Genomic DNA, 27,417 nt, shown 5'->3' with positions numbered 1-27,417 from the left:
CAATTTAAGAAGGATGTAATCTGCTGGAATAGGTGTAGAGAAGGGTAACCAGATTGGTGAAGCAAACAAAGGGCTGCTCTTACCTAGAAAAGCTTCAGTTCTGCAAATTGCAGCTTCCGGACTAGGTACCTGTGGGGGTGATCTGATTGAGGTGTTTAAGGTGTTGAATGGTTTGGTTTTTTTTTTTTTTTAGGAGCATTAGCAACTAAGGCCATATTGCTCCGGGATATGCAGTGGTCATTCCCTGACCTTTCCGCATCCTCCATATTTGGTGGTGTTGAATGGAATGAGTAAGTTGAATGCAAATGGCATTATAGTACTGTGTAGTCTCAGCAAGAGGAAGTGCTTGCTGAGGCTACACATATGAAAGGGCATAAATTTATGTTGAGGATGGTTGCGGAAGGAAGAACTAGACAAATTCTTGGAGGGTATGGATGGGAGAAGTATGTGGTTTTTTCTGCATTTGTTATATCAGGTTGTCTGAACTATTATAAGTCAGGAGCCAAGAAACTGGACTGCATGGTACCAAAGAAATAGTTATTTTATTTTAATACTTGATACAGTAATATTTTAATACTTGATACAGTAATATTTTAATACAGTAAATATTTTAATAAATGAGCATCATGTTACAAACCCATTCCAGGGCCTTGTTCACATATAATGAGCAAGAATAAGGACTCAAACTGCTGATGTCATGTTCTAATAAGAGTCTCCAATCTAGTGCCTATCAATTCTCATGCATATTTCATTGCTCCCTATGTCATCTTATTTTTTGAACAACTCATTTTAGTTTCAACACCCTCTATTTTTGTCCCTTTATTTCTGTTTAATGCAAGGTGCTAAATTGCTTGATGTAAAAGGCTTCACTTGTTTTTCTTTTTTTCAGTATTCTTCCCCCCCCCCCCCCCCCATTACCACAAAGTTGCTATCACCGTATGCCTGTATACACCCCAGCACGTGCTCTGTCAATTCAGATTCTTTGGTTCTCTTTATCATGTGTTTTGTGTGCTCATCTATGTAACTTTCAAATCTTTTCCTCACCTTGCCTATCTGTACCTGCCACATTTAATATGGCATGGATCTTTGAATAAAATCCCCATTTTATTAATCAGCTTAAAGATCATCCAAAGACCATACTTTTTTACAAATTCTCTTTGTTTTTTCTTTAATGCCCTTTATGTATGGCATTAATATATGGAATCTGCCAATCTTTTGTAATCAATATTCCATGTTCTGTTACTGTTTATGTTGCTCAAATATTTTTATACAATCTTGTAGACCAAATAACTTGGGTATCGATTATTTAATAATAACCCTTTTTTTAGCATTGACTTCAATCCTTTTTTTTATTTTTTGAGAATGAAGTCAGTAATAGGTTGCCGTTCTTGCTTGTCCTAGTGACTAAAGAGAAAGACATGCTAGGTTCACAGGAAGCTGATGGATTGCAAGCAATACATAAACTATGTGTCTAATAACCACAAAAAATTAAAACTGTGATAACAATAAAAAAATTACAAATGAAAGTTAATCAACAATGTCATAGAAAAATATTTGAGTAACACAACAATTAACACAGAATACTGATTACAAAAGAGTGGTAGTGATTCTGTACATAAAAGGCATCAGCAAAAACACAAAAAGAATCTACAAAAAGTACAGTATTGGAGTGTTCTAGAAACCAATTAATAAAGTGGACAGTTTGGTCAATACATCCAACACTATATTATAATAGAAGACACATATGTAACATATAAAAATAAATGTTAATATGGCAAGGTATACAGAGGTCAGGTGGGAAGAAGATTTGAACTGGCACATGGCTAAAGGAAATCAAAGAATTTGAACAGATAGAGGCATACTGCAGCATATAGAGCATATGCTGCAGTATGCCCAGATGCAACAATAGCAACTCTGTGGTTAGACAAGGGAAAAGAGCATCCCAAAAAAATTGAATAAACTATTAAACAGTTTTCTTCAAGCTTTATCAAGTTCAGAGAATTTGACAAAACTGCAATATTCATTAAGTTTGCAAACAGTGTCAAACTAACCGAACTGAACCTGAAAATGTTTCAGTGGATTGACGTGGATGATTTTGAGATGCAATTGATTGATTTTCAGAGCAGCTCAATTTATCGACCTCAGAGCTGATTTTGAAAATAATGAAAGGGAATGATTAGTGATTGGATTAGCAAAGACGACTGCAGAAAATGAAATTAAAAGTTTGGAATTCCATTTCTGAAAAGTTTGTCTTTTAAAAAATCTGACAACAGCATTACTAACAATTTTCTCATCAACATATTCTTGAGAGTGGTTTTTCTCAGTGATGAACTTTGTTAAGTCTAGTCATAGGAGCAGTCTCACGGGTGAAACTAGTGCCGCATGCATAGCTCTAAAAGTTAAAGTATATGTCTGATGTAAAGTTTTGTGTCATCAATGGTGCAGCAACAGAAGTCTCACTGATGTTTTACATTTGTAATATAAAAGAGGTTTATCATTTTATATTAAATTTGTTCTTAGTAAATTAATAAGAGGAGTTTACCTCAATATAGTACGTGGAACACTTCCGTATGATACCCTCCAGAAATTAAACCGGAAAAAACGAAAAAATCGACAACTTACCGGTACATTAAAGTAAAATATAAATAATAAAAATAAAATATAAATAATTAAATAATCAATTTAACACAATTCAAAATCAATTCAAAACAATTAAAATTCAAATTAACGCAATTAAACGTTCCGAAGTTTGCCAGGGTGAATTTAAATCGAAAAATTTCAGGCATAAAACAACTATCACTGGCGACATCACGTAATATTGTTAAGCTTGCCTTAAAATCTCGATATTCGGATAAACAAAAATACCTTTCCCAGGTTAGGAAGCTTCACGATAAATTAAAAAATTATCTACATCCGAACGATTGGTCTGTATTGAAGACCTCCATAGATTTGCGACGGGAAGCACAAGCCTCAGAAATAAAATAAAAAACAGACACGTTAATAAGTTGCAAACATTATCGAATAGTTCAAGACACGTTCATGCGAATTCTAACACATTGTCGCGAGCTTGCGACCAAGTTCACACGAGTTGGGTGACATCCCCCCCACAGACACATAACGCACTACCACAGAATATGTCGGCTAGTTCACGAACACCCCCTCACCCAGTATCCAACGAACCGACATATCAACAGGTTACAAATCTTTCCTCGTGTACACTATCGCAGGACCAGATTTCACTTTTATCCAAAGGATTAAATTATAATTTACCACCTCGAAAGCTGCCAAAAAAACAATGCGTAATTGATATTGAATTTGGACTTCGTAGTGTTCCACAAAAAGATGTATTTATTCAACAAGTTAACCAAGTAGTGAATAACATAAAAGAAACGCGACTTCCTAAATTGAATACACATGACAGTTCAGCTTTACGAGAACTTCGAGAAAATAAGGACATTATAATACAGAGGGCAGATAAAGGAGATACAGTGGTAATACTAGATAAACATGATTATATTAATAAGTTAGATTCAGTTGTATCTGATACCTCCACTTATTGTGAAGTGGACCCGACACTGTTTACCAATTTGGTAAATCAATACAATAAAACGTTAACCACATATCGTAAAAACGACTACATTACTATGGTTCAGTTGAAGGAATTGAAGTCCAGAACATACAATATTCCTGCACTTTTTGGTCAGGTAAAATTACACAAGCCTGGATTTCCGATTCGACCTATTGTTTCCTACAGGAACTCGGCATTTTCAGCCTTAGCCACACATGTATATAACATTATAAAACCTTTTAGACAGGTTATACAATTTGGGATTAAGAATTACGATACATTATTTAATAATCTTAAAGACTGTAGACTCGGCGACAATGACAATTTATTCTCATTAGATGTTACCTCATTATATACGAATGTAAACGTTGAATACACATTAGATATTATTTGGGATATGTTAAATAAAAACTCGACACCGATTAATTATACGAAGCTGCCTATAAAGGAGATTTTTCACTTAATTAAACTATTAGTCGAGGCTAACTACATCACCTTTCGAGACAAGGTGTACAAACAAATTTTTGGATTACCAATGGGTTTGAGCCTGAGTGGCTTAATGTCAGAGATCTATCTCTCAACGATTGAGCAGATACATTTGACACCTTTTCGTCCCCGTATCACATACTATGGGAGGTATTTAGACGATGTTCTAGTTATTACCGATAGTAGTACTATCCAAGACATTTTACATTCGTTTAATAATATTCATTCTAGACTCAAATTTACATTGGAAAGGGAAGATACGGATACTAAGTCATTAAACTTTCTAAATTTCACGCTTACCCGGGACTCGAACAAAATACAATTTAGCATCTATCGAAAACCCACAAACACCGGTATGCTTCTACATTATAATAGCTACCACCCGTTCACCTACAAAAGATCGATTATCTTTAATCAATTTCTAAATGCCTATAAATATTCAACGACGGATTCTGCTTTAGACTCAGAAATACAAATATTAACTAGCAGATTCTTGAACAGGGGTTATCCCATTAACACAATAAATCGAATTAGGGTACAAGCTAAGGATAGGATACAAAATACTGCACCAATCAACAATAGTAATATCAAAAAATACTTTATTTCTGTCCCATATGTTGAACAGTGGCACAAACAGCTTAATAGATTCTTTAAAGATACCGAATTTAAAATTATAGCTAGGCCTATACGGAAGTTACACACTATACTGAACAATCGCTCGGTTCTTTCGGCGTTCGCAACACAAATTAATGATCTAGTATACAACATTTCTTGCGGTGATTGCGACTCGTCTTATCAGGGTTCGACGCGGTTTTCTCTTAATATCCGTGTAAATCAACACGAAGCCTCAGTTCGTGCTTCTCGTTCAGCAGCGTCAGAATTAGCCTTTCATGCCATTAACGAAAAACATACTTTTTTATTTAACGAGGCCAAAATACTTAACGTTCAACGTAATTATACGCGACTATTAATTGCAGAAACCGTTGAAATTAAATTACACGAGAATTCTGTTAATGTTCAGCGGCCATATTTGATCTCCGATGCGTGGACCTTTACGCGCATGCGCGAAGACACATAATCACTATTTAAGTTGCAGGTTTAGCCTGATTCAGTAATTTTCATTCCTGTGATCACGACAGTCGGTCGAAAAGCATTGTCAGCTTCAGGAAGGAAAATCGTTTTGAATATTTTCGTTAGATTCTTTTAATTGCGTTAATTTGAATTTTAATTGTTTTGAATTGATTTTGAATTGTGTTAAATTGATTATTTAATTATTTATATTTTATTTTTATTATTTATATTTTACTTTAATGTACCGGTAAGTTGTCGATTTTTTCGTTTTTTCCGGTTTAATTTCTGGAGGGTATCATACGGAAGTGTTCCACGTACTATATTGAGGTAAACTCCTCTTATTAATTTACTAATATTATTATCAACGTAGAACATATTGAGTATTACAGCTCTGATTCATACTATCTAATTAAATTTGTTCTGTAAGCTAAAAGTTACATTTTCATTATGAAGGATTTTATTTTAATATCTTTATTAGAGCATCTTTCAAAAAATGTCTTTTATTTCATTCTTTTTTTTTTTTTGGTTAAGCTTTTGTCAAATAAAACATGTATGAGAAAAATATCAATACAGCTGCTGGAACGAGTACAGAGAAGGGCAACAAGATTAGTGAATGGAACAAAGGGGTGCTCTTATGAAGAAAGGCTTAAGTTTTGCAAATTACAGCGTCTGGAGACTAGGCACCAGCGAGGTGATCTGATAGAGGTGTATAAAGCCTTGAATGGTTTGAGCATGCTCAATGCTGATGGGATTCTTCCTCTCGCTCAGAATAATCACCTGAGAGGGCATAAATTCAAATTGAGGAAAGACAGATGTAGGACAGACGTGCGGAAATTTGCTTTTAGCCAGTGGGTGGTTGGTTGGTGGAACAGACTTCCATCCCTTGTCGTGGAAGTTGATAGCCTAAATAAGTTTAAGGCTCAGCTGGACAGATATTTTGAACGAACAGAGGGGTGAAGTGGAAGTGTTTTTTTTTTTTTTTTTGGCTGATGCTGCATAAGCTTGCTTTCTTGCATCAAATGCCTCTACTAATGCTAATGCTAACAGTAGAATGTCGATTATCTGAACTAAATGGGATCAAGGTTGATCTGGTTAATCAAACAGTTCAGATAATCAAACATACATGAGAATACCCAGTTTATATGAAACATAGGGTAATTAGGCCTACAATTAAATTATTGTATGCAAGGTAATTTGAAGTATAATAAAACATAATTGATTTATAAAATGGTTTGTAAATAATAACCAAAACAATTTTGAACTTACCTAATTGTTTTACATGGTTTCAACTATAAACCACACTTTTTTAACATAAACAGAAAGAAACAAACACAAGTAATTGCACACAAATAAGAGTATAATGAATCTTGGGAGGGTTTATTTTTTAAAATATGTAATTTTGAATTTTTCTTTGAACCATGCGAGATTGTCTTTTTTTCACGGCAAAATCTCTCATCCTCTTTAATAGCAATACCTATACAGTTTGAGTGGGCCTTTAAATACATTAAGGGGCAGGAGTAATATTACATCATAACAATCAGTGCACTAAAAGAAGATACCGTAATTTTTTTTTGGGTGGGTGTGTGTGTGTGGGGGCAATGGTGGTTCAGATAATTGATGGTTTGGATAATCAACATTCTATACTTTGCAAAATTCTGAAGTGGCAAAAGAGGGTAGTTTTTTTTTATAGATTTAGCCAATTTCGGCACACACCCTTAAAAAGGTTCACCAGCCCTGTGCTAGTATAATTGCTCATCATGAAAGAAGTATTATTCACAAAGACTCTATGCTAACAAACTTAACTTGCAGACAAGGTTTGGGCTTGTGACAAGAGTTGGAAAAACAAATTAAAGAAGAGTGCAATTATTGGGAACATGTCTTGGAGCGTGTAATAGCTGTTATTTGTATGTCAGTTGAACGTGCTGTAGAGTTTCGAGGAACAGATGAAAATTTTCATTCAATGAAGAATGGGAATTTTTTAGGGCAGCTTGAACTTGAACTCATAAGTCAGTTTGATCCATTTTTAGCAGGGGCACATTTTGAAATATGGAAATGCTGGAAAAGGAAATCCTTCTTATCTGTCCAAAACCACGTGAGCTCATTGTACTAATGGCTCAGAACGTCCACGGGTTCATTGTTGACGAAGTAAATTCTTCTGGTTATTTTACCATGTCAATTAATTCAACACCAGATCTATCACATATAGTGTTGTACTTCGATACTTAAAAGATGGGCAGCCTATTGAATGCTTTTAAACCATTTTGGAACTGAAAAACCATAAGTGAGGAAATGGCAAACCAGGTATTGCAGTACTTACACGAAGTTTGCAAACAAAATTTTTCAAAACGTAGGGGTCAGTCCTATGACAACACTGCTAACATGTCTGGTCATTATAAGGGGATCATCATATAAACAACGGAACCTCAACGTGCCACCTAGGCAAATATGCCCATATGCACAGAAGTCTAAAGAGAATTTTGTACTTTAAAAATTTTTGGTGTTATAATCTCAAATATGTCCTAATTATACGTTTAACCATTCCATTGTTTAAATGACTTACAAATTTTTGGTCATTAGCCTGTCATCGCATGAAGATAGTTTAGTATCTCATGCAACTCCAGTTGCCGCCCCTTCCTCGAGGAGGAAGAATTCTACTCGCTCAGAAGGTTAACTAAAATTCTAAAATCATATTATACAAATTTGGCTGTCTAACTCAAATCTCACACTAGGTCTCTTCCCAACACATAGAACATCCACACACTAGTCCCATACTTGCCAAGTCCACGACACCGCCACAGCACCTCAACGTCAAGACATCCAGATATATTATCGACAAAAATAATGTCATTAACTTCTAATAGTAATCAGTACGCTTCTTATTTAATTCCATTGCATTATTATACTCTGGACATGCATGGTCTACTGCAACATGATCACTTACAATTTTCTTGCGCTTGCAATTTACGCAACAAGGGACTTTATTTTTATTCGGGCAATCTTTAAAAGAATGCCCATGTGCTGCACAATAGCCACAAAAAACCTCATTCCTACAGAATTTGGCAATGTGGCCATAAGTCATGTACTTATAACATTGAGTTACTGTGACAATGTCACGAACTCGACAAGCGGACCAATTCAAAAATACTCTGCCCACACTTGTTAACTGCTTATGAACAGGACTGGAGACTTGAAGAATCCAGTTATTAACATTCTTCTTCTTGGCTTTATTCACAGATATAACTGCCAGATTTTCTTGAAACAGGTCTTCTTCTATTCCATAATCTTTCAAGTTCTTTAACCATAGCTGTTCTAATAACTCCTTCCTATCAATGTCTTTTTCGACATCATATATCAAAATCTTCGGATCCTGCTTCTTCACTTTTTCAGCATTCAATTTAAGTTCTTTAAACTTCACACATTTTGTAATCAAGTCTAGATCTTTTTCTGTTTCAACTTCAATCACCACTTTTTTATCACGACCAGCCCTTAAATTTCTCACTTTGACATCATGAAGTACCGGTCTTACATTCTTTATTAGATCATTTCTCACATCTTCGCTGCTCTTATGTTTCTCATTCTTGGTTGAGATAATGGCAACTTTCGGTTTATTCTCCACTTTATCTTTTACTACAGTTGCATATTCTCTAGGAATTCCTTGAGTGTCCTTTTTAACCCTCTTTATTCGAGCATTAATATCAAGCTCTAAGACAACCATCTCTAGGTCATCCCATAACTCCAAAATTCGAGCTGATACTTTACTAGTTATTCGATTCTCCCGTTGAAAAAGGATATCTCTCAAATTAGAACGAGATTCAGCTATTTTTTTCAGTCTTTTTGCAGCACTTACATCTTCAGAACTTTCTTTTATACTTCCTAGTATAACCTTCATATTTTGAAACAACTGCTCCTTATTATCCACAGACATATCAGTTCTCTTGGCACTTCTAGGTGAATCAACCACCTGACTGCTCTTAGTCACCTTAGTTTTTGTTGACTCTGCTCTCATAACTTGCTTTTGCTTCTTAGAAACAGAATCCTTAGACTTCCCTTTTTCAGCAACAACACTTTTCTCCTGTTCTTCATCAAGTTCATACTCAGAGCTATCATCTGAGTCTTCACTTCCTGAATCTGTTTCTGTTCTATCGCAAGGAAGAGAGCCAGCGCTCGACTTCTTACTAGCCATATTAAAATTTTTAAAAGGCAATTTAGCCAACTAAGTACAACTCTTAATAAAGGAATCTGGCGGCCAAAAGTTTTAAACAGACCCGAACTCAAAAAGTATTAACTCACAAAATATTAAACTAACAACAGAGTCTGGAAATCTATCCAAACCAATTTAAAATCTTTCCCTACTCAAGTCAAACGAGTTAGGGTCCCAGGAAACTTTTAAATACAATCCTGGGGGCACAAAATGCAATTAACTCCTGACCAACTCTGCACTTCCTACCTCAAAACACCCGTTCAGCCGGCTAGGGGTAAACCCCCAACCGCCCACCCCAGACGCCGAGGACGTAGGGCAGCTAATCAGGTTACAACTCGTGCAACAATAGAAACAGCAAAATGGTAACAATCAACTAAAATTTAATTCAATCAAATTAAACAATCACTCAAGATAATCACCAATTTTCACTATTCCCCAAGATTAGCCCCTGGGGCCATTATAAGGGGATGCAGCAAAAGATTTTAGAAGAAAATAAGTTTGCCATATATGTGCCTTATGCAGCCCATTCACTAAATCTGGTAGGCCAAAGTGCTGCTGACTGCTGTCAAGTGGCAGTTAATTTTCTCTCTACAGTGCATTTGCTCTATACATTTTTTTCAGCCTCAGCCAGCTGGTGGAAAATTCTTAAAGCTTGTCTTGAAAATGAACCTGTGTTAAAATCCCTCTCTAATTCCAGATGACAGGCACATGCAATGGCAACAGCAGCAATTTTGAAGTGTTTCTTTAAGATATTGAAAGCTTTAGAGTGTTTAGCTCAAGACCAGTGGAGCCTCCGTAGCCAGGAGCAGCAGTGCGTAGCACATGCTTTTTGATTAGACCAGGGTTCGAGCCCGTGACCACCAAATACGGAGAATGTGGAAAGGTCAGGGAATGACCACCGCATATCCCCGGAACAATATGGCCTTAGTTGCTAATGCTCCTAAAAACAAAAAAAAAAACAACAACAAAGAAACATCAAGACCAGTCACAAAAAGGAGACACTAGAAGAGAAGCAGACAATATTACAAATAAGATGCAAGAGTTGGAATTTGTTTTCATGCTGATCATGTGGGATGAGATTTTGCATAAGTTTCATACAGCAAGTCAAGTTCTACAAAGTGAAGATGTGAACTTAAAAACATGTGCGAATCTGTATGGATCACTAACTGACCAACTATGCACTTTAAGAGATGACTTTGAAAGATTTGAAGCACTTGTAAAGGAAATACTACCAGATGTTAATTACAAGACCATTCAAACTTGCAAACTTATTAGAAAGAAGGTTTGGTTGGTTTGTTACGTTTTATTGGCGCATTAGCAACTAAGGCTATAATGCGCCAATTAGAAAGAAGGTACCCAATGACGGAGATGCACCAGAAGTAGATCTGAACGCCAGGGATAAATTTTGTATCACCACCTTTTACCCAATTATTGACAAACTAGAAACTGAGATGAGAAGAGAAGAGTACAATAGCAGACAGATTTTTATTTCTAAGTGATGTGCCAAATAACGTCACTTCATCTGCTGAAACTGAAAGGTACTCCTGCTGCTCTAAAAAACTAATTGATGCTTACCCAGAAGACTTGGACAATAATCTCTCTGCTGAGCTTCAGCAGTTTCCAGCATATGTGCCTCATAAGTTTAGTGCAACAAAAAGTGTAAAAACCAGATTCAGTCATGCTAAACTTTATAAAATAATTGTAGAAGACAAAATTGATTGTGCATTTCCAAATGTAGATATTGCCTTACATATTTTTTTAACATTAATGGTTACAAATTGCATAGCTGTGTTTCGTTTTCTCAACTCAAGCACATTAAAATTCCCAAGAGAAGAGCTATGTGACAGATTGGATGCCTTGTCTGTGCTAAGTATAGAAACAGATATGTTATGCCAAATTAGTTTTGAGGATTTGATCAAAGACTTTGCAATTAAAAAATCTAGAAGAAAATGTTTTAAAAAGCAAATAAATATAAACCTATAGGCTAAACTTTGCTTATATTTTTTTTCCTACTATTTAGTGTGTTTGTTAAATAAATAAAAATTTAAAAATCCAAAAGTTTTTATTTAAAATAGTTGTGGGGTCTTGTTTGGAATAAAATTGAAAAAGGGTTATAAATTTTCAAACTTATTTCACATTCAGCACTTATTGAGTCCTAATGTCTTATAAGTTAAGCAATGGAGAAGCAGATGCCAAGGGGGCACTATTGTTGGGTTGTGCTTAGGGCATCACTTGGCCTTAATCCTGCACTAGGTAAACGTCTACCAAATATTCATCCACTTTCACAGGATGGCATGCAGATCTCTTTTCAGCACACAAATTAATAAGATGACAAGGACTATTACCACCAAGTGCTCATCTTCTCATTTATACCCTTGCTAACTAGTTTTTCGGCCTACCATAACAGGGGTGTTATCAGTACTAAGTGCCAGATAGCTTTATGAAGGAATCCCACTTGCTTTTAGGTTGTTCATAACAAGATGCCCATTGTATCGTTAGCATAGATCTTTGTGAGTAGTGCTTCTTTCATGATGAACAATTATACTAGTAGAGGGGTGGTGAACCTTTTTAAGGGTGCATTCCAAAATTGGCTTAATCTTAAAAAAAAACTACCCTTGCATGCCACTCGGAATTTTGCAAAGTATAGAATGTCGATTATCCAAACCACCGTCGCCCCTCCCAAATTACAGTATCTACTTTTAGTGCACTGGTTGTTATGCTGAAATATTACTCCTGTCCCTTAATGCATTTGAAGACCCACTCAAACTGTATAGGTACTGCTATTAAAGGGAATGAGACATCTTGCCATGAAAAAAAAGACAATCTTGCATGATTCAAAGAAAAATTCTAAATTACATATTTTAAAAAATAAATCCTCCTGAGATTCATTATACTCTTATTTGTGTGCAATTACTTGTGTTTGTTTATTTCTGCTTATGTAAAAAAAATTGTGGTTTATAGTTGAAACCACGTAAAACCATTAGGTAAGTTCAAAATTACATTGTCTCTTCAAAATGTTTTGGTTATTATTTACAAATCATTTCCTAAATCAATTATTTTTTTAATAATACTTCATATTTCAAAATACAGTATAACATTTCAAAATACCTTGCATACAATAATTTAATTGTAGGCCCAATTACCCGATATTTCATATAAACTGGGTATTTTCATGTATGTTTGATTATCTGAACTATTTGATTAACTGAACCAACCTTGGTCCCAATTAGTTCAGATAATCGACATTCTACTGTATTGTTATTTTTCTCATACACGTTTTAATTGACAAAAGCGTAACAAAAAAAAAAAAAAAAAAAGATTAAAATAAAAGACATTTTTTGAAAGATGCTAAAAGATCTAATAAAGATATTTGAAAGATCTAATAAAGATATTAAAATAAAATCCTTCATAACAAAAATGTAACTTTTAGCTTACAGAACAAATTTAATATAAAATGATACACCTCTCTTATATTATAAATGTAAAACATCAGTGAGACTTCTGTTGCTGCACCACTGATGATAGATTTCTACATCAGGCTTATACTTTGTAACTTTTAGAGCTATGCATGCAGCAATAGTTTCGTCCGTGAGACTACTCCTATGACCATACTTAACAAAGTTCATCACTGAGAACAACCACTCTCAAGAATTTTTTTAAACAGACAAACATTTCAGGAATGGAATTCCAAACTTTTAATATCTCATTTTCTGCCTCCGTAGACGAGTGGGCAGGAGCGGGAGTGCAGTAGCACACGCTCTTTGAGTAGAGTGGGGTTCAAGCCCCTGACTGCTGAATACGGTCGATCTGCCAACCCGCACTGGACCAGCGTGGCAGATTATGGTCCATTTCCCTCAGCATGAATTGTTGTGGAGGCTTCCATCCTGCAGTGGGTTGATAATGGCTGCACTTTACTTTTTACTTTTTTTTTTCTGCAGTTTTCTTTGCTAATCCCATCACTAATTGTTCTCTTTCAATATTTTCTAAATCAAGCTCTGAGGTTGATAAATTTTTTCCTCCAAATTGAGCTGCTCTGAAAATCAATCAATTGCATCTCAAAATCATCCAAATTGATCCACTGAAACATTTTCAGGTTCAGTTCAGCTAGTTTTACACTGTCTGTAAACTTAATGAATTTTGCAGTGTCTTCCAATTTTCTGAACTTGACAAATCTTGAAGAAATCTGTTCAATAGTTGAATCAATTTTTTTGGGACGCTCTGAATTCCATGTGCTCAAAAAATTTTTATGCGTACCCCTTCGGGCACACATGCCATAGGTTTGCCACCACTGCACTAGTATTTCGCCAATCACTGAACCCTTCTCATTCAACAAAACATGAGGAACATTTAGGAGCAAAAAGTTTACTAACAAAGCAGTAAACTGACCTTGCTGATGGTGAATACAATAACCTCTCTCTCTCTCTCTCTCTCTCTCTCTCTCTCTCTCTCTCTCTCTCTCTCTCTCTCTCGTATTGCTCACCTTTGGCTTTTACCCCAAAGAAATATTTTTGTGAACAGTATCTTGTTTGTTTGCCACTTTTGAAAGGTCGGCAAGATTTGTCATGTGGCCCATTATGGTTGGTGTTGACAGTTACTGGGTCTGCAAGCAACCCAATAAGCCACATCATCAGAAGAAAAATCTCGCCACAAGCCTGGATCTTTTGCTTTATTTACTTCATCTTTTGTAGACTGAATTATTTCACCTTGGTCCACTAGATTTTCATTTTCAGCAATCTTTTCAACTTCAGCAATTTGCCTCAACATTTACACTAGACATATCAAGAGAATTTACAGGCAAAGTGTGATCAGTACTGAGACTCATGCCAGTTGAGCCAGCCTGTGACACCTCAATATCATCAAGATGTTCTGATCTCGAAGTTGACTGAGCGGTACTGATAGGTGTGGTGCTTTATTCATCTTCAATCTTGTAGAATAAATGTAAAAAAATACACATGAAACTTGCAAAATTTTAAATTTTTAATAAATACACTAATTGAGAGTGGATTTAACCTTCATATCATGACAAGAGTGATTTTTTTGGAAGAAAAGTTTTTTTTAACAATGCGGAGAAAAGTCGAACACAGCAGATAAGAACAATTACAAAAAATCAACTCAAGCAGCGTGTGGCAGTGAAAGAGTTAAAGTTGGCATGATAGCTATGGGAAAAAACTGTGGTGTCCCCTTTCCCTTGGTGCCTAAAACACGTGCTTATTTTGCTTTTTGATTAATCTGGCACTGTCCACAACCATTATTTAAATCTATTTAACTATTTCCATAATGAACATTATATTTTAAATATGCAAAGAGTAAAGTACCACAGACTGGGAAAAAAATGAATGAAAACTTTCTTTGTCATAACCTACTAAAATGCCATCTAAACTCCTAATGTGCCATGTAATAACCTAGAAGTTGAGGTGTAAAAATCGGACTTGTTAATAAAGTTTTATTAAAAACATACTGCCATTATGAACATTATATTTCATATTTAGAGTTGCTGTAGCACCAATGATAGAGTACAACGATTTATGAGAAAATTTCATAAATTGCCATTGCTGAGTACGCATTTGGGATGGAAAATGACATATATGTTCATGTTATGTTAGGCATAGATAACACCAAATCATGAACAGAAAGGTAATAATTTTTGAAATTTTGAGAATTCGTGTAATTTAAATTTCCATATATCAAAAGACACTGCATAATGTTAAATAACTTTTCTTCAAATTACCAATTAATAATGATATTGCCAATATATACTTACCACATTTAGGTAATCTGTCAACAGAGTTGCGTTTCTGCTTCAAATGGTCTCTTAAATCAACTTAAAAATGAAGATAAACATTAGACATAACAGACAGAATGATGAACATGAATCAATATTTATACTTATTATATATTATTGCATAATATTTCTTGAGTGATGCAGATACTAAATATCTTAAAATATTAAATTGCAGGTAATATGATCATGCATTCCCCTCATTAGACTCAATACATCATTCAGAGATTAGCAGAGTCTGCTAACAGAGATCATTAGGCATCTGATGCGAGAAGAGTAAACCAGCTGTCATATTGGTGTCTTCATATATAAAAAGTTATTGGACAACAATCAATTGGTATACACAACATCAGAGTATATTCATATACATATACAGGGTGATTCACTACCAGTGCGACAAACTTGCAGAAAGTGTAGGGGGCACAAAGACGAATCGGAATCACATAGCATTGCAGGGTCTGAAATGCCTTCGTCATGCGGTAGAGGACACTGAACGGGAGGTCGCGTGAACAGTGATCCCGCTGGAAGTCAGCATTTGCGAACCGTTTCTGTTGAAGAAACCAAGTAGCAAAAGTCCTCCGGCATGGATAATCCGCAGGCTCCAATGATTGGACGCATTGCAGATGGTATGAACTCATTTGGTTTGTTGATGGTATCCTCCATACAGTGGATTGGGAAATACCCTACTGTTGGCCTATCGCTCGAGTACTCGTACTCAGATTGCCTTCTGCAAGACGTAGGACATTCTCCTCATTGTCTGGCATCCTCGTCGTTCGCTCTCGATTCATGGTACCTCTCGTAAAACAACCAGTCTCACGTAACCTTCTGTGCACACGTGCGAAAATAGTATGATGAGGAGCACGCCTGTGCGGGAAACGTTCCTGGTACAAGCGCAGAGCGGCGCGCCCATTACAGTCCACAGCTCTATGCGCGAGGTGCATGTTGGCCAGTTTAACGTTTGAATACTCGTCCATTCTACTGCCTCGGGAACCGGTTCACAAATGCTGACTTCCAGTGGGATTGCTGTTCACACGACCTCCCGTTCAACGTCCTCTACCGCATGACGAAGGCATTTCGGACCCTGCAATGCTATGTGATTCCGATTCGTCTTTGTGCCCCCTACACCTCCTGCACATTTGTCGCACTGGTAGTGAATCACCCTGTATACCATGATTGTAGACCTGCTCTGGACAGAAATTTGCCAGAGGGGGGGGGGGGGGTTATATTAGATTAGTAGAGGCATATGATGCAAGATTTGGTTTTTTTTTTAGGAGCATTAGCAACTAAGGCCATATTGCTCCACTGCGGTGGTCATTTCCTGATGAAAGGTGGTCATTCCTTTCCGCGTGCTCCGTATTTGGTGGCGATGGGCTTGAACCCCAGTCTAATCAAGAAGCATGTGCTGCTATGCAGCTGCTCCTTCCCACCTGGCTATGGAGGCGCTTATGTGATGCAAGAAAGCAAGCTTATATAACATCAGCCAAAAAAAAAAAAAAAAAACCATTCCCGTTTCACCCATCAGTTTACTCCAAGAGATTGTCTTGAATTTATTTAAGCTGTCAACTTCAAATCACAGATGGAAGATTGTTCCAGCAATCAACCACCCTGCTGCCTAAAGGCAAATTTCTGCACACCTATTCTACAACTGTCTTTCCTCAATTTGAATTTGCAGAATCTGAACAAGAGGAAGAATCTTATCAACATTGAGCTTGCTCACACCAATCAAGGCCTTAACTCAATCAGATTATCTTGCAGGTGCCTAGTCTCCAGACGTTACAATTAGCAGAACTTAAGACTTTCTTGGTAACAGCAACCCTTTGTTCCACTCACTGATCTCGTTGCCCTTCTCCGTACTTGTTCTAGCAGCTCTATATCTTTCCTAAAATGAGGTCTCCAGACATGTATGCAGTACTCGAAGGTGTGGCCTGACCACTGCCTTATACAAGGGGATAATCACCTCCTTATCCCTGCTAGCAAAATTCCTATATATCATTGACAAGACCCCCATAAGTTACCCTTGCAGCCTGTCTGCACTACTCAGAAAATTTCATACCTGACTGCGCAATTACTCCCAGGTCTCTTTCATTTTCTACCACCCTAAGTGTAGTACCACACAGTTTGTACATTTTTTGTCAATCTTAAACTTCAGTTGCCACTTTCCAGCCCATCTGCCGAACTTTTCTAGATCCTGTTGCAGTAGCACAATGCCATTACTGTCATTAACAACTCTGCCAACCTTAGTATCATCTGCAAACTTGGATATTAAGCCTGATATACCTTCATCAATATCATTGAAAAATATACCAAACAACAACGGTCCCAAACCAAACCCAAAATACCGAACACTGGGGAAACTCTACTAATAACATTAGTGCATGAAGAGAGGCATCCACTGATTACCACTATCTTCTCCCACTCAACCGCCTTTTTATCCATTGTAGCAACTTGCTCTTAATGCCATACTGCTCCAACTTGTACAGCAGTCTTCCATGTGCAACAATATCAAAAGCCTTCCTGAAATCGAAGTATATGGTATCAAAATTATTTTTAGCATCCAGTTCTTTGTGACCACATCATAGTATCCAATCAAATTGGTCAAACAACATTTCCTCTTAACAAACCCAGGCTGTATCTGAACTATAACTGCAGTCTTGTCTAGGTGATCCTCTTTAACCAGTGACTCCACTATTTTCCCTGGAACAAAAGTTAAACTAACAGGTCTATAATTATTTGTGTCATCCTTTGCATCCCCTTTATGAATTGGGGATACATTTGCACATCTCCAATCCATGGGGACCTCCCCCGAATCCAAAGATTCCCTCATAATCATAGCCAAGGACCTGCTTATTTCCTTTACTGCCTCCTTTAATATAACTAGATATATACCATCCACTCCAGGTGCCTTTCTTATGTTTAACTTCAACAATTTCTCCACTCCTTTGCTCTCCATTATTACAAAATCATTTAACTCCTTGTTAAAGTTTGATAAGCTTCTGGCCTCCACTTCCGTACAGAATTTCTCATGTATGATTGTAGATGCAAGCAAAATACTCATTCAGTTTGTCAGCTACCTGAGCAGAATCATCAACAATCAAACCATCGATATCAAGTGGACCAATCTGATTCATCCCCTTCCTTCTAGAGTTTACATAAGTAAAGAAGTCTTTACTCTTTTTATTTGCATCCTTTATTAAAGATTTCTTATAATCTGCCTTTGCTTGCCTACCATAGGCATCTACCATAGCATTCTGTGTCTCCTGATAATTTATATGCATCCCATGCATTTTTCTTCTCTGCCACAAGTCTCATTAGTTCAGCTGACATCGATTTAGGTCTAAACATTGAACAATATTTCTTAGTTGGTATGAAAAGCCTAGTAGCTTCCAAGATTAATTCCTTGAATGCTCCCCATTTAGAATCTGCTGTTGGTAACATCACCAGTTGGTCCCACTGTAGAGAATTTAAAAAATGTCAAGACTACTTTGGTCACTTTTACGAAAACAAAAACAATTTCCTTTATCCTTGATGGTGGTTACATCCTTGAGTAAATCCCACATTAATACACCGTGATCACTGCCACCTAGTGGTTCCTTTATCTGCAGATCTTGTGGACCTACTCTATTTGGTTTGGTTATTTTGTTTTTTTTTTTTTTTAGGAGCATTAGCAACTAAGGCCATATTGCTCTGGAAGAGGCGGTGGTCATTCCCTAACCTTCCCGCATCCTCCGTATTTGGTGGCGATGGGCTCAAACCCCGGTCTAATCAAGAAGCGTGTGCTACGCACTGCTGCTCTTTCCCACCTGGCTACTGAGGAGCCTAGACATACTCTAGAAAGCAAATTGCAGGAGGGGGTTTACATAATGAAGAACTGGTAATAAAAAAATTATCACAACCCATAATATAATTTAGATCATACATTTAACCTTAAACACTATAAATTATTATAATCCTAAATAAAATTAGAATAAGACAACTAGAACAAACTAACAAACAGGAGCAAAACCAGTCAACAGCTGGAAAAGAGAATCATAAATTTTTTAAACTTTTTTGAAATATTGGCTGTTATGATAACATTGTGTAGAATCAACTTCATTCATTATAATTACTAAAATTATAAATAATATATTTATAATAATGAATACACCTTTTGGCAGAATTATAATTATAATTTTTCTACTCAAACATTTTAATAGCATCAAGGAAACACTAAAATAATTATCTATTAAGAAAGTTGGGACAATCTGATTTGCAATAAGAGGGAAAAAAAATTAAAGTTTTCTTTTAAAAACACACAGATGTGCTTATTTTGAATGACTGATGACAAGACCAAAGGTATCAAAGTGATCATTAATTACTCTACTCTGCATTTTGAAAAAAATTGACATGTTTTCTCAGAAAGGGTGTTTCTGATACTGATTTCAAAAATGACCATTTGTTTCCAACACATCAGGTTTCTTCAAAATCATGAAAGAAAATTTGATTTTTCAAAATTTTTTATTAATTTGGATAGAATTTGTGCATTGAACTTATGACAAAATGCTACTTTTACCAGAATTTTATATTTAAATATATACATATTGAAAACACTATTAAGAAAGCAAGTGGTAAACATCCACTAAATATTTCACTTCTCAATTTAAAAACTAATCTAGGAGGGTCAAATTTTAGTTTTTTTGATTTCCTTGCAGATCCTTCTCCTTTACAGTTCCTCTTCAGCATCCAGCAACACCTAGCCATCATGATGACATTCCAACTCCCTGGTACACCTCATCTCCATGTCTTTAATGCCCTGTTCTTCACTAACAATTCCCAGATTTTCTAGGAAGTAGTCAAATAGGGGAGTATAAAAACTGTACCTTGACACTCATATTGCAGCTCAGCTTCTTACAGTTTGTTTTGGATTGCCTGTTTTTTTCTTTTATTTTTTCAAAATCTCAGTCCCTGATCAGTTTGTGAATTTGAGATCCAACAAAAATACTTTGTTTTAGCATCTCTTGGGGAATACACAATCTTCTCACTCTTACCCTTCTTACTCTTTGCATTGTTATTTGTTATTTGGTTTTTTTTAGGAGCATTAGCAACTAAGGCCATATTGCTCTGGGGATATGCAGTGCTCATTCCCTGACCTTTCCGCATCCTCCGTATTTGGTGGTCACGGACTCGAACCCCAGTCTAATCCAGAAACGTGTGCTACACACTGCCACTCCTGCCCACCTGGCTACGGAGGCGCCTCTCTCTTTGCATTGCATCGCTCTACTTTAACTAACCAAAAGTAACAGTCATCACAGTGATTTGTTGGCTCCCACCATATCATGGGAAATGATATGGTGGGAGCTTAATACATTTTTATTTAGACATATTTTATTTAATTTCTTTCTGCCCTAATCACATCTTGATTAATAAAAATCTTTCATATTACATTTATGTTAAATTTACATAACATTAATGATATTATGAGGTACCGTTCTAAACACATATTTAATGTGGTGTGTGTTAAGACTATATTCCAGGAAAATATAGTTTTTATTGTGATTGACAGCAGATTATGAATTACAAAATCTTTTGCACAAATTGTAGATTTGTCTCAAATATAATTTTAGTCCTTTCTTACTAGTGCAGCAGAGTTGAGGTGTAGCCAATTATAAAAATTTTGAATAAAAATTCATGAAACTATTGCTCGAATGGCAAACAAAAATCCAGATAATTTTTCAATTTCTGAGATCAGTTCTTGAAATACAAACGTAGGGGAAAAAAGCTATGACCACTTACTGTAACAAGATCTCTTAAGTCATCATCATTCTGCTCTTTCAACCTCTACAAAATGAAATTTTCAAGAGAGAAAACTGAAACAGCAAGTTGTTTTTGTCAATTTGAAATTCCATATCAATAATATTTTTATGCATATTTGGAATTTTTTTCACAAACTGGTGTACTTTTTAAAAGCATTCATTTCATAAATTTGAATTTATTAATAAATTCAGCCCATTATTCTGTGTATTCACAAGTCATTTTATATCAAATATTTTATCTTTAAATAATATCATTTCTTTAACCTGAATTTGTGATCAGTTAAAATTTTGTAAGCACTTTGCAATGGAAAAAGTTTTTCTTTCTTCAATGCATAATTTAGCATTTCAATCATTTGATGCTCAAAATTCATGCATGACCTCTGTTATGCAATATTCAGAGCATCATTCAATTTTTATTAATTGCCTATCAAGTATGCTCCATTTAATGGTTATTCAAAAATTTTTACAGATTTCCTCCCCAAGAAAACATGTCTTCTACCCTTCAAAAAAATTTCAATACTTGAAATAAACTTTAGTGACAATTTGAGTGTGTCAGAAACTTGTTATATGTTAACATCTTCTAAAGAACAAATTTCTCAGTTACAAAGTTAACTAGTAATTAAAATAACATTGCATCCTTAAGCCAGATCAATGTAGATTGCAAGATAGACTGTCTGCCCACTATCCACAAGGAATTCCTCATTTTAGCATACAGGAGGGTGCTCTGCAGAACGGCACAGCAAGTGCACTTAAAATTTGCACCACTGAGACCACTTATGTATGTAGAGAAGAGAAGTAAGAGAAATATATGTTCAGCTGTTATTCTTATTTTCTTAGAATCAGCTCTTGGAGAACTTACAAGAATAAGTGCTTTTTTTATCAGGAATATAAATTTCAATGACTTTTATTTTATAAAGTCATAAATGATAGATCTAATTTGAGATTAGAAACGAATTTCTGCAAATGGGGATGATAAAAATTCTAGGGTAAACCATTATGTTTAATATTTTTGAAAACCTGGAACATTTAAACCTCCTGAAAAGAGTCTTTCTGGATACCAGGATATCTGGTCATCCTACACTAGAACAAATACTATAAATAAATAAAAAAGAATCAAGTACTATAAATAAAAATTAGTATTAGTATTCAATGATGCAAGAAAGCAAGCTCATACAGCATCAGCCAAAAAAAAAAAAAAAAAAAAACTTTATTTCATCAAGCAATTCCATCCAGTAGTTTCTCTAGTTTTCCTTGAATTTATTCAAACTATCCACTTCCACAACAACGGATGGAATCATCAATGGACTACTTGTTCCAGCAATCAACCACCCAGTGACTGAAGGCAAACTTTCACACACCTGTTCTGCAACCATCCTTCCTCAATTTGAATTTATACGTTCATAGTCTGAGCAAGAGGAAGAATCCCATCAGCATTTAATTTTCTCAAACCATTCAAAGCTTTAAACATCTTAATCAGATCACCCTCACAGGTAACCAGACACTGCAATTTGCAAAACTGATGCCTTTCTTGGTAACAGCACCTCCTTTGTTCCCCATCATCAATTTTGTGGCCCTTCTCTGTGCCCATTCCAGCAGCACTGCATCCTTCCTAAAATAAGGCTTCTGGAACTGTCTGCAGTCTGAAGATGTGGTCTGACCATTGCCAACAAGGTAGCAAGAGGTGCACTGGCAGCCTGTCTCCACCACTCAGGGTACTTCATATCTGCCTGCACAATTATCCCCATTTTCCATTACTCTGAATGTCCTTTTCATTTTCCATTATTCTAAATGTAGTACCACAGAGATGGTACATTACTCTGGGATTATTGCTACCCATATGCAGTACCTTGCATTTATCAATGTTGAACTTTAATTGCCATTTCTCAGTTCATCTGCCTAAATTTTCTAGATATTGTTGCAGTAGCAAATGTTCATTACTGTCATTAATTACCCTGTCAAGCTTTCTATCTCCTGCAAAGTTATACCTTCATAAATATCTTTAATAAATAGAGAAAATAACATTGGGTCCAGCACCAAACCCTGTGGGACTGCACTAATAACATTAGTTCACAAAGAGCACTATTCATTGATAACCACTCTTTGTCTTCTCTCATTCCAATCATTGCTTTATCCCTAGCAGTAATTTGTCCTTAATGCCACAATGCTCCAATTTGTACAGCAGTCTTTTATGTATAACAGCATCAAAAAAGTTTTCCTGAAATCTAAGAATATGATATCAAAATTATTTTTCTGTATCCAGTTCCTTTGTTACTGAATCATAGTATCCAATCAAATTGGTCAAACAAGATCTCCCCTTAATTCACTCATGCTGTGACTGAATTATAACTGCACTCCTGCCTAGATGATCCTGCATTACTTCTTTAACTGTTGACCCTTCTTTTCTCTTGAGCAGAAGCTAAGCTAACAGATCTGTAATTATTCAGGTCACACTTTGATCCTCCCTTGTGAATTGGGGATACATTCACACATCTCCAGTCCACAGGGACCTCCTCTAAATCCAAAGATGCTCTCATAATTATAGCTATGAGTTTTCTTAATTCCTTTGGTGCCTTTGAATAGAACCCATCCACCCCAGGTGCCTTTTTCATGTTTATCTTCAACAATTTCTCTTCCACTTTCTTCTCCATTATTACAAAATCATTTAGCTCTTTGTTAGACTTTGATAAACTTCTGATATTCATTTCCCTGAAGAATTCCTTGTGTGGGAATGTAGAGCAAACAAAATAACCGATTCAGTTAGTCAGCAACCTGAGCAGGATAATCAACAGTAAGCTATTGATATCAAGTGGACCAATGTGATTCATCTTCATGTTTGTTCTGCTGTGTGAATTAAGAAACAGTCTTTACTGGCTTTCTTTGCATCCTTTGCAAAGATTTCTCATAAAACTGCCTTAGTTTTCTTAACTTCCTTTGTGACTTGATTGTAGACTAAGCTTATATCTGCCAAAGGCATCTTTATCACCTGATAATTTATGCACATTCCGACAAATTATAGACTGGATTGTAAAAAGAAAAGTAGGAAGAGTTATAGACTGGATTGATAGCATAAGGAACTCAAAGGTAAACTGGACTAACACATAAGCATGAAACATGTGGGAAAGGTTTCTTTTTTTGGGGGGGGGGGGGGTTAGTGTATCAAAATGATGGGGCTTCCTTATATAGTGTAGTCATGGCTGATACTACATTCCGCTTTATTACTTTTGGGGTTAGTTTGTCTGCTGAATAAATAATATCGACAGCAGTAGCAGCATAAAAAAAGAAAGTAGGATTTCATTTGAGTGCAATTACTGAACTATTTATAGTATTTCCTTTGTTTGGTTTGGTGTTTTGACAAATAACTCATAGGTAGTTCAATAGTATGAGTTATTAAAAAGTCTATAATTGGCACTTAGTTATACGGTTTTGTAGTTTATGGTAATTAATCATAAATTAAAACGTAATATTTTAAAAAAAATCAGACAATTTGAATGCAAATAATGATCATATTAACATTTGAAAAACACCACAAAGTTATATTACTTTGTGTTCAAGCACAACGTAGTTATTATTTTGTTATAATATTTAAGTTCGATTATGTTGTATTAGTGCAAAGCCTCAATTTACATAGCTCAAAGTGTGTAAAAGGCATCGTTATTTGAACATCTCATATTGTGAATCCCCTTCACATTGACTTTTCTTACTCATTCCACTCTGAATAAGCCATGTTTTCCAAGTAGAGAAAACAACTGCTGCTTATTCTCAGTTGTGTACTACCATCCAGTTAGCACAGTTTCAGAGATTATTGTGTCCTTGTCAGTGGGTGGGGTAGGCATCCTAAGTATAAGAGCTGCCAACAAAGTTGTGACCTGATCCACAATATGAGAATTACGAAAAGGTATATCATTAGATTATGTAAAGTTTTAGGAATAAAGCTTCAGACTGCAAGAATATACATGAGTGATCACTGAATTATGACCACCTACCTAATACTTCGTAGGTCCTCCTTTTGCCCTCAGTACAGCAGCTATCCGATGTGGCATTGATTCAACAAGATGTCGGAAGTGTTCGGGAGGTATGGCCAACCAAGCTGTGTGTAATGCAGGTATGGAGGTGACTGGAGTATCCAGAGACCCGATATGCCTTTAGCATTAACATTAGTAGAGGCATATGATGCAAGAAAGCAAGCTTATTCAGCATCAGCCAAAAAAAAAAAAAACCAACCACTACTACCATTTCACCCCTCCATTCGTTCGAAATACCTGTCCAGCTGAGCCTTAAATTTGTTTAGGCTATCAACTTCAACAACAAGCGATGGGAGTCTATTCCACAAACCAACGGCCCGCTGGCTAAAGGCAAATTTCCGCACATCTATCCGACATCCGTCCTTCCTCAATTTGAATTTATGCCCTCTCAGGTGATTATTCTGAGCAAGAGGAAGAATCCCATCGGCATTGAGCATGCTCAAGCCATTCAAAGCCTTATACACCTCTATCAGATCACCTCGCCGATGCCTAGTCTCCAGGCTCTGTAATTTGCAAAACTTAAGCCTTTCTTCGTAAGAGCAACCCTTTGTTCCATTCACTAATCTTGTTGCCCTTCTCTGTACTCGTTCCAGCAGCTCTACATCCTTCTTGAAATGAGGCCTCCAGACATGTATACAGTACTCAAGGTGTGGCCTGACCAATGCCTTATACAAGGGAATAATCACATCCCTGTCCCTGCTAGAAAAATTCCTGTATATCATTGACAAGACACCATGAGCTACTCTTGCAGCTCGTCTGCACTGCTCAGAGAACTTCATATCTGCCTGCACAATTACCCCCAGGTCCTTTTCATTCTCTACCACTGTCAGCATAGTACCACAGAGTTGATACGGTGATCTGGGGTTACTGTTTCCCATATGTAGTACTTTACATTTGTCAATGTTAAACTTCATTTGCCACCTCTCAGCCCATCTGCTCAACCTTTCCAGATCCTGTTGCAGCAGCATAGTATCAGTAGTGTCCTTAACAACCCTGCCAACCTTGGTATCGTCTGCAAACTTGGACATTAAGCCTGATACACCATCATCAATATCATTTATAAATACAGAAAACAACAATGGACCCAACACTGAACCCTGAGGAACTCCACTAATAACATTAGTCCACGTTGAGCAGTGTCCATTGATTACCACTCTCTGTCTTCTGCCACTCAACCATCCCTTTATCCATAGCAGCAATTTGCCTCCAATGCCACACTTCTCCAATTTGTGCAGCAGTCTTCCATGCGCAACAGTATCAAAAGCCTTTCTAAGATCCAAATATATAATATCAAAGTTATTCCCTGCATCCAGTTCTTTTGTGACTACATCATAATATCCAATCAAATTGGTCAGACAAGACCTGCCCTTAACAAAACCATGCTGTGTCTGAGCTATAACTGAATTCTTGTCCAGATGATCCTGCAGTGCTTCTTTAACCAGTGTCTCCATTAATTTTCCTGGAACCGAAGTTAAACTAACAGGTCTATAATTACTTGTGTCAGCCTTTGATCCTCCTTTGTGAATTGGGGTTACATTTGCACATCTCCAGTCCGTGGGTACCTCCCCTGAGTCCAAAGAAGCTCTCATAATTATGGCTAGGGGTTTGCTTACTTCCTTTGCTGCCTCCTTTAATATAACTGGATAGATCCCATCCACCCCGGGTGCTTTTTTATGTTTATCCTCAACAATTTCTCCTCCACTTTCCTCTCAGTTATTAGAAAATCATCTAGCTCACTGCCAATGTTTACTTCACCTACGACATTCCCCTTCCTGAATAACTCCTCATGTGTGAATGTAGATGCAAAATACTCGTTTAGATTGTTGGCCACCTGAGCTGGATCCTCAACTGTTGAACCATCAACATCCAGTGGACCAATCTGATTCATCCCTTTCCTTCTTGAGTTTAAATAGGTAAAGAACTCTTTTCTGTTTTTCTTTGCATCCTTTGCCAAGGATTTCTCATAATCTGCCTTTGCCTGCCTAATCTCCTTTGTGACTTGGTTACAGACCAACTTATATCTATCATAGGCTTCCATGTCACCCATTAATTTGTATGTATCCCATGCATTTTTCTTCTCTGCCATATGTCTCATTAGTTCATCTGACAACCATTTAGGCCTGAACCTTGAACAATATTTCTTGGTTGGTATGTAAAGCCTGGTAGCTTCCAAGATTAGTTCCTTGAATGCTTCCCATTTTGAATTTGCTGTTGGTAACATTATCAGTTGGTCCCACTGTATAGAATTTAAATACTGTTTCAGACCATCATAGTCGCCTTTACGAAAGCAAAAACCCTTCCCTTTACCTCTGATGGTAGTTACCTCCTTGAGTAAATCCCACTTCAGCACACTGTGATCACTGCCACCTAGTGGTTCATCTATCTGCAGATTCTTAATGCATGAAGAATCACTACTGATAATCAAATCAAGAGTATTACTCCCTCTAGTTGCCTCCCTAACATGCTGATTTAGAAAACAATCATCCAATAAATCCCCAAAA

The 27,417-nt window shown here is 36.3% G+C and overlaps 1 protein-coding gene across 3 annotated transcripts in view; it reads right to left on the bottom strand.

The window, feature by feature from the left end:
• Positions 1 to 27,417, bottom strand: part of LOC150077535 (uncharacterized) — a 441,090-nt gene that overhangs the window by 150,654 nt on the left and 263,019 nt on the right. For all 3 annotated transcript variants that reach the window (XM_090386301.1, XM_090386302.1, XM_090386303.1), the window contains exon 10: positions 15,088 to 15,147. In XM_090386301.1, coding sequence (XP_090242427.1) covers positions 15,088 to 15,147 — 60 coding nt within the window. The remainder of the gene's footprint in view (positions 1 to 15,087; positions 15,148 to 27,417) is intronic.

This window comes from Mastigoproctus giganteus, chromosome 12, assembly GCF_048544385.1.
Source record: "Mastigoproctus giganteus isolate SK-2022 chromosome 12, ASM4854438v1, whole genome shotgun sequence".
NCBI lineage: Eukaryota > Metazoa > Arthropoda > Arachnida > Uropygi > Thelyphonidae > Mastigoproctus > Mastigoproctus giganteus.
Note: the sequence above shows the minus strand (reverse complement) of the source record. Positions and strands in the feature narration are given on the sequence as shown.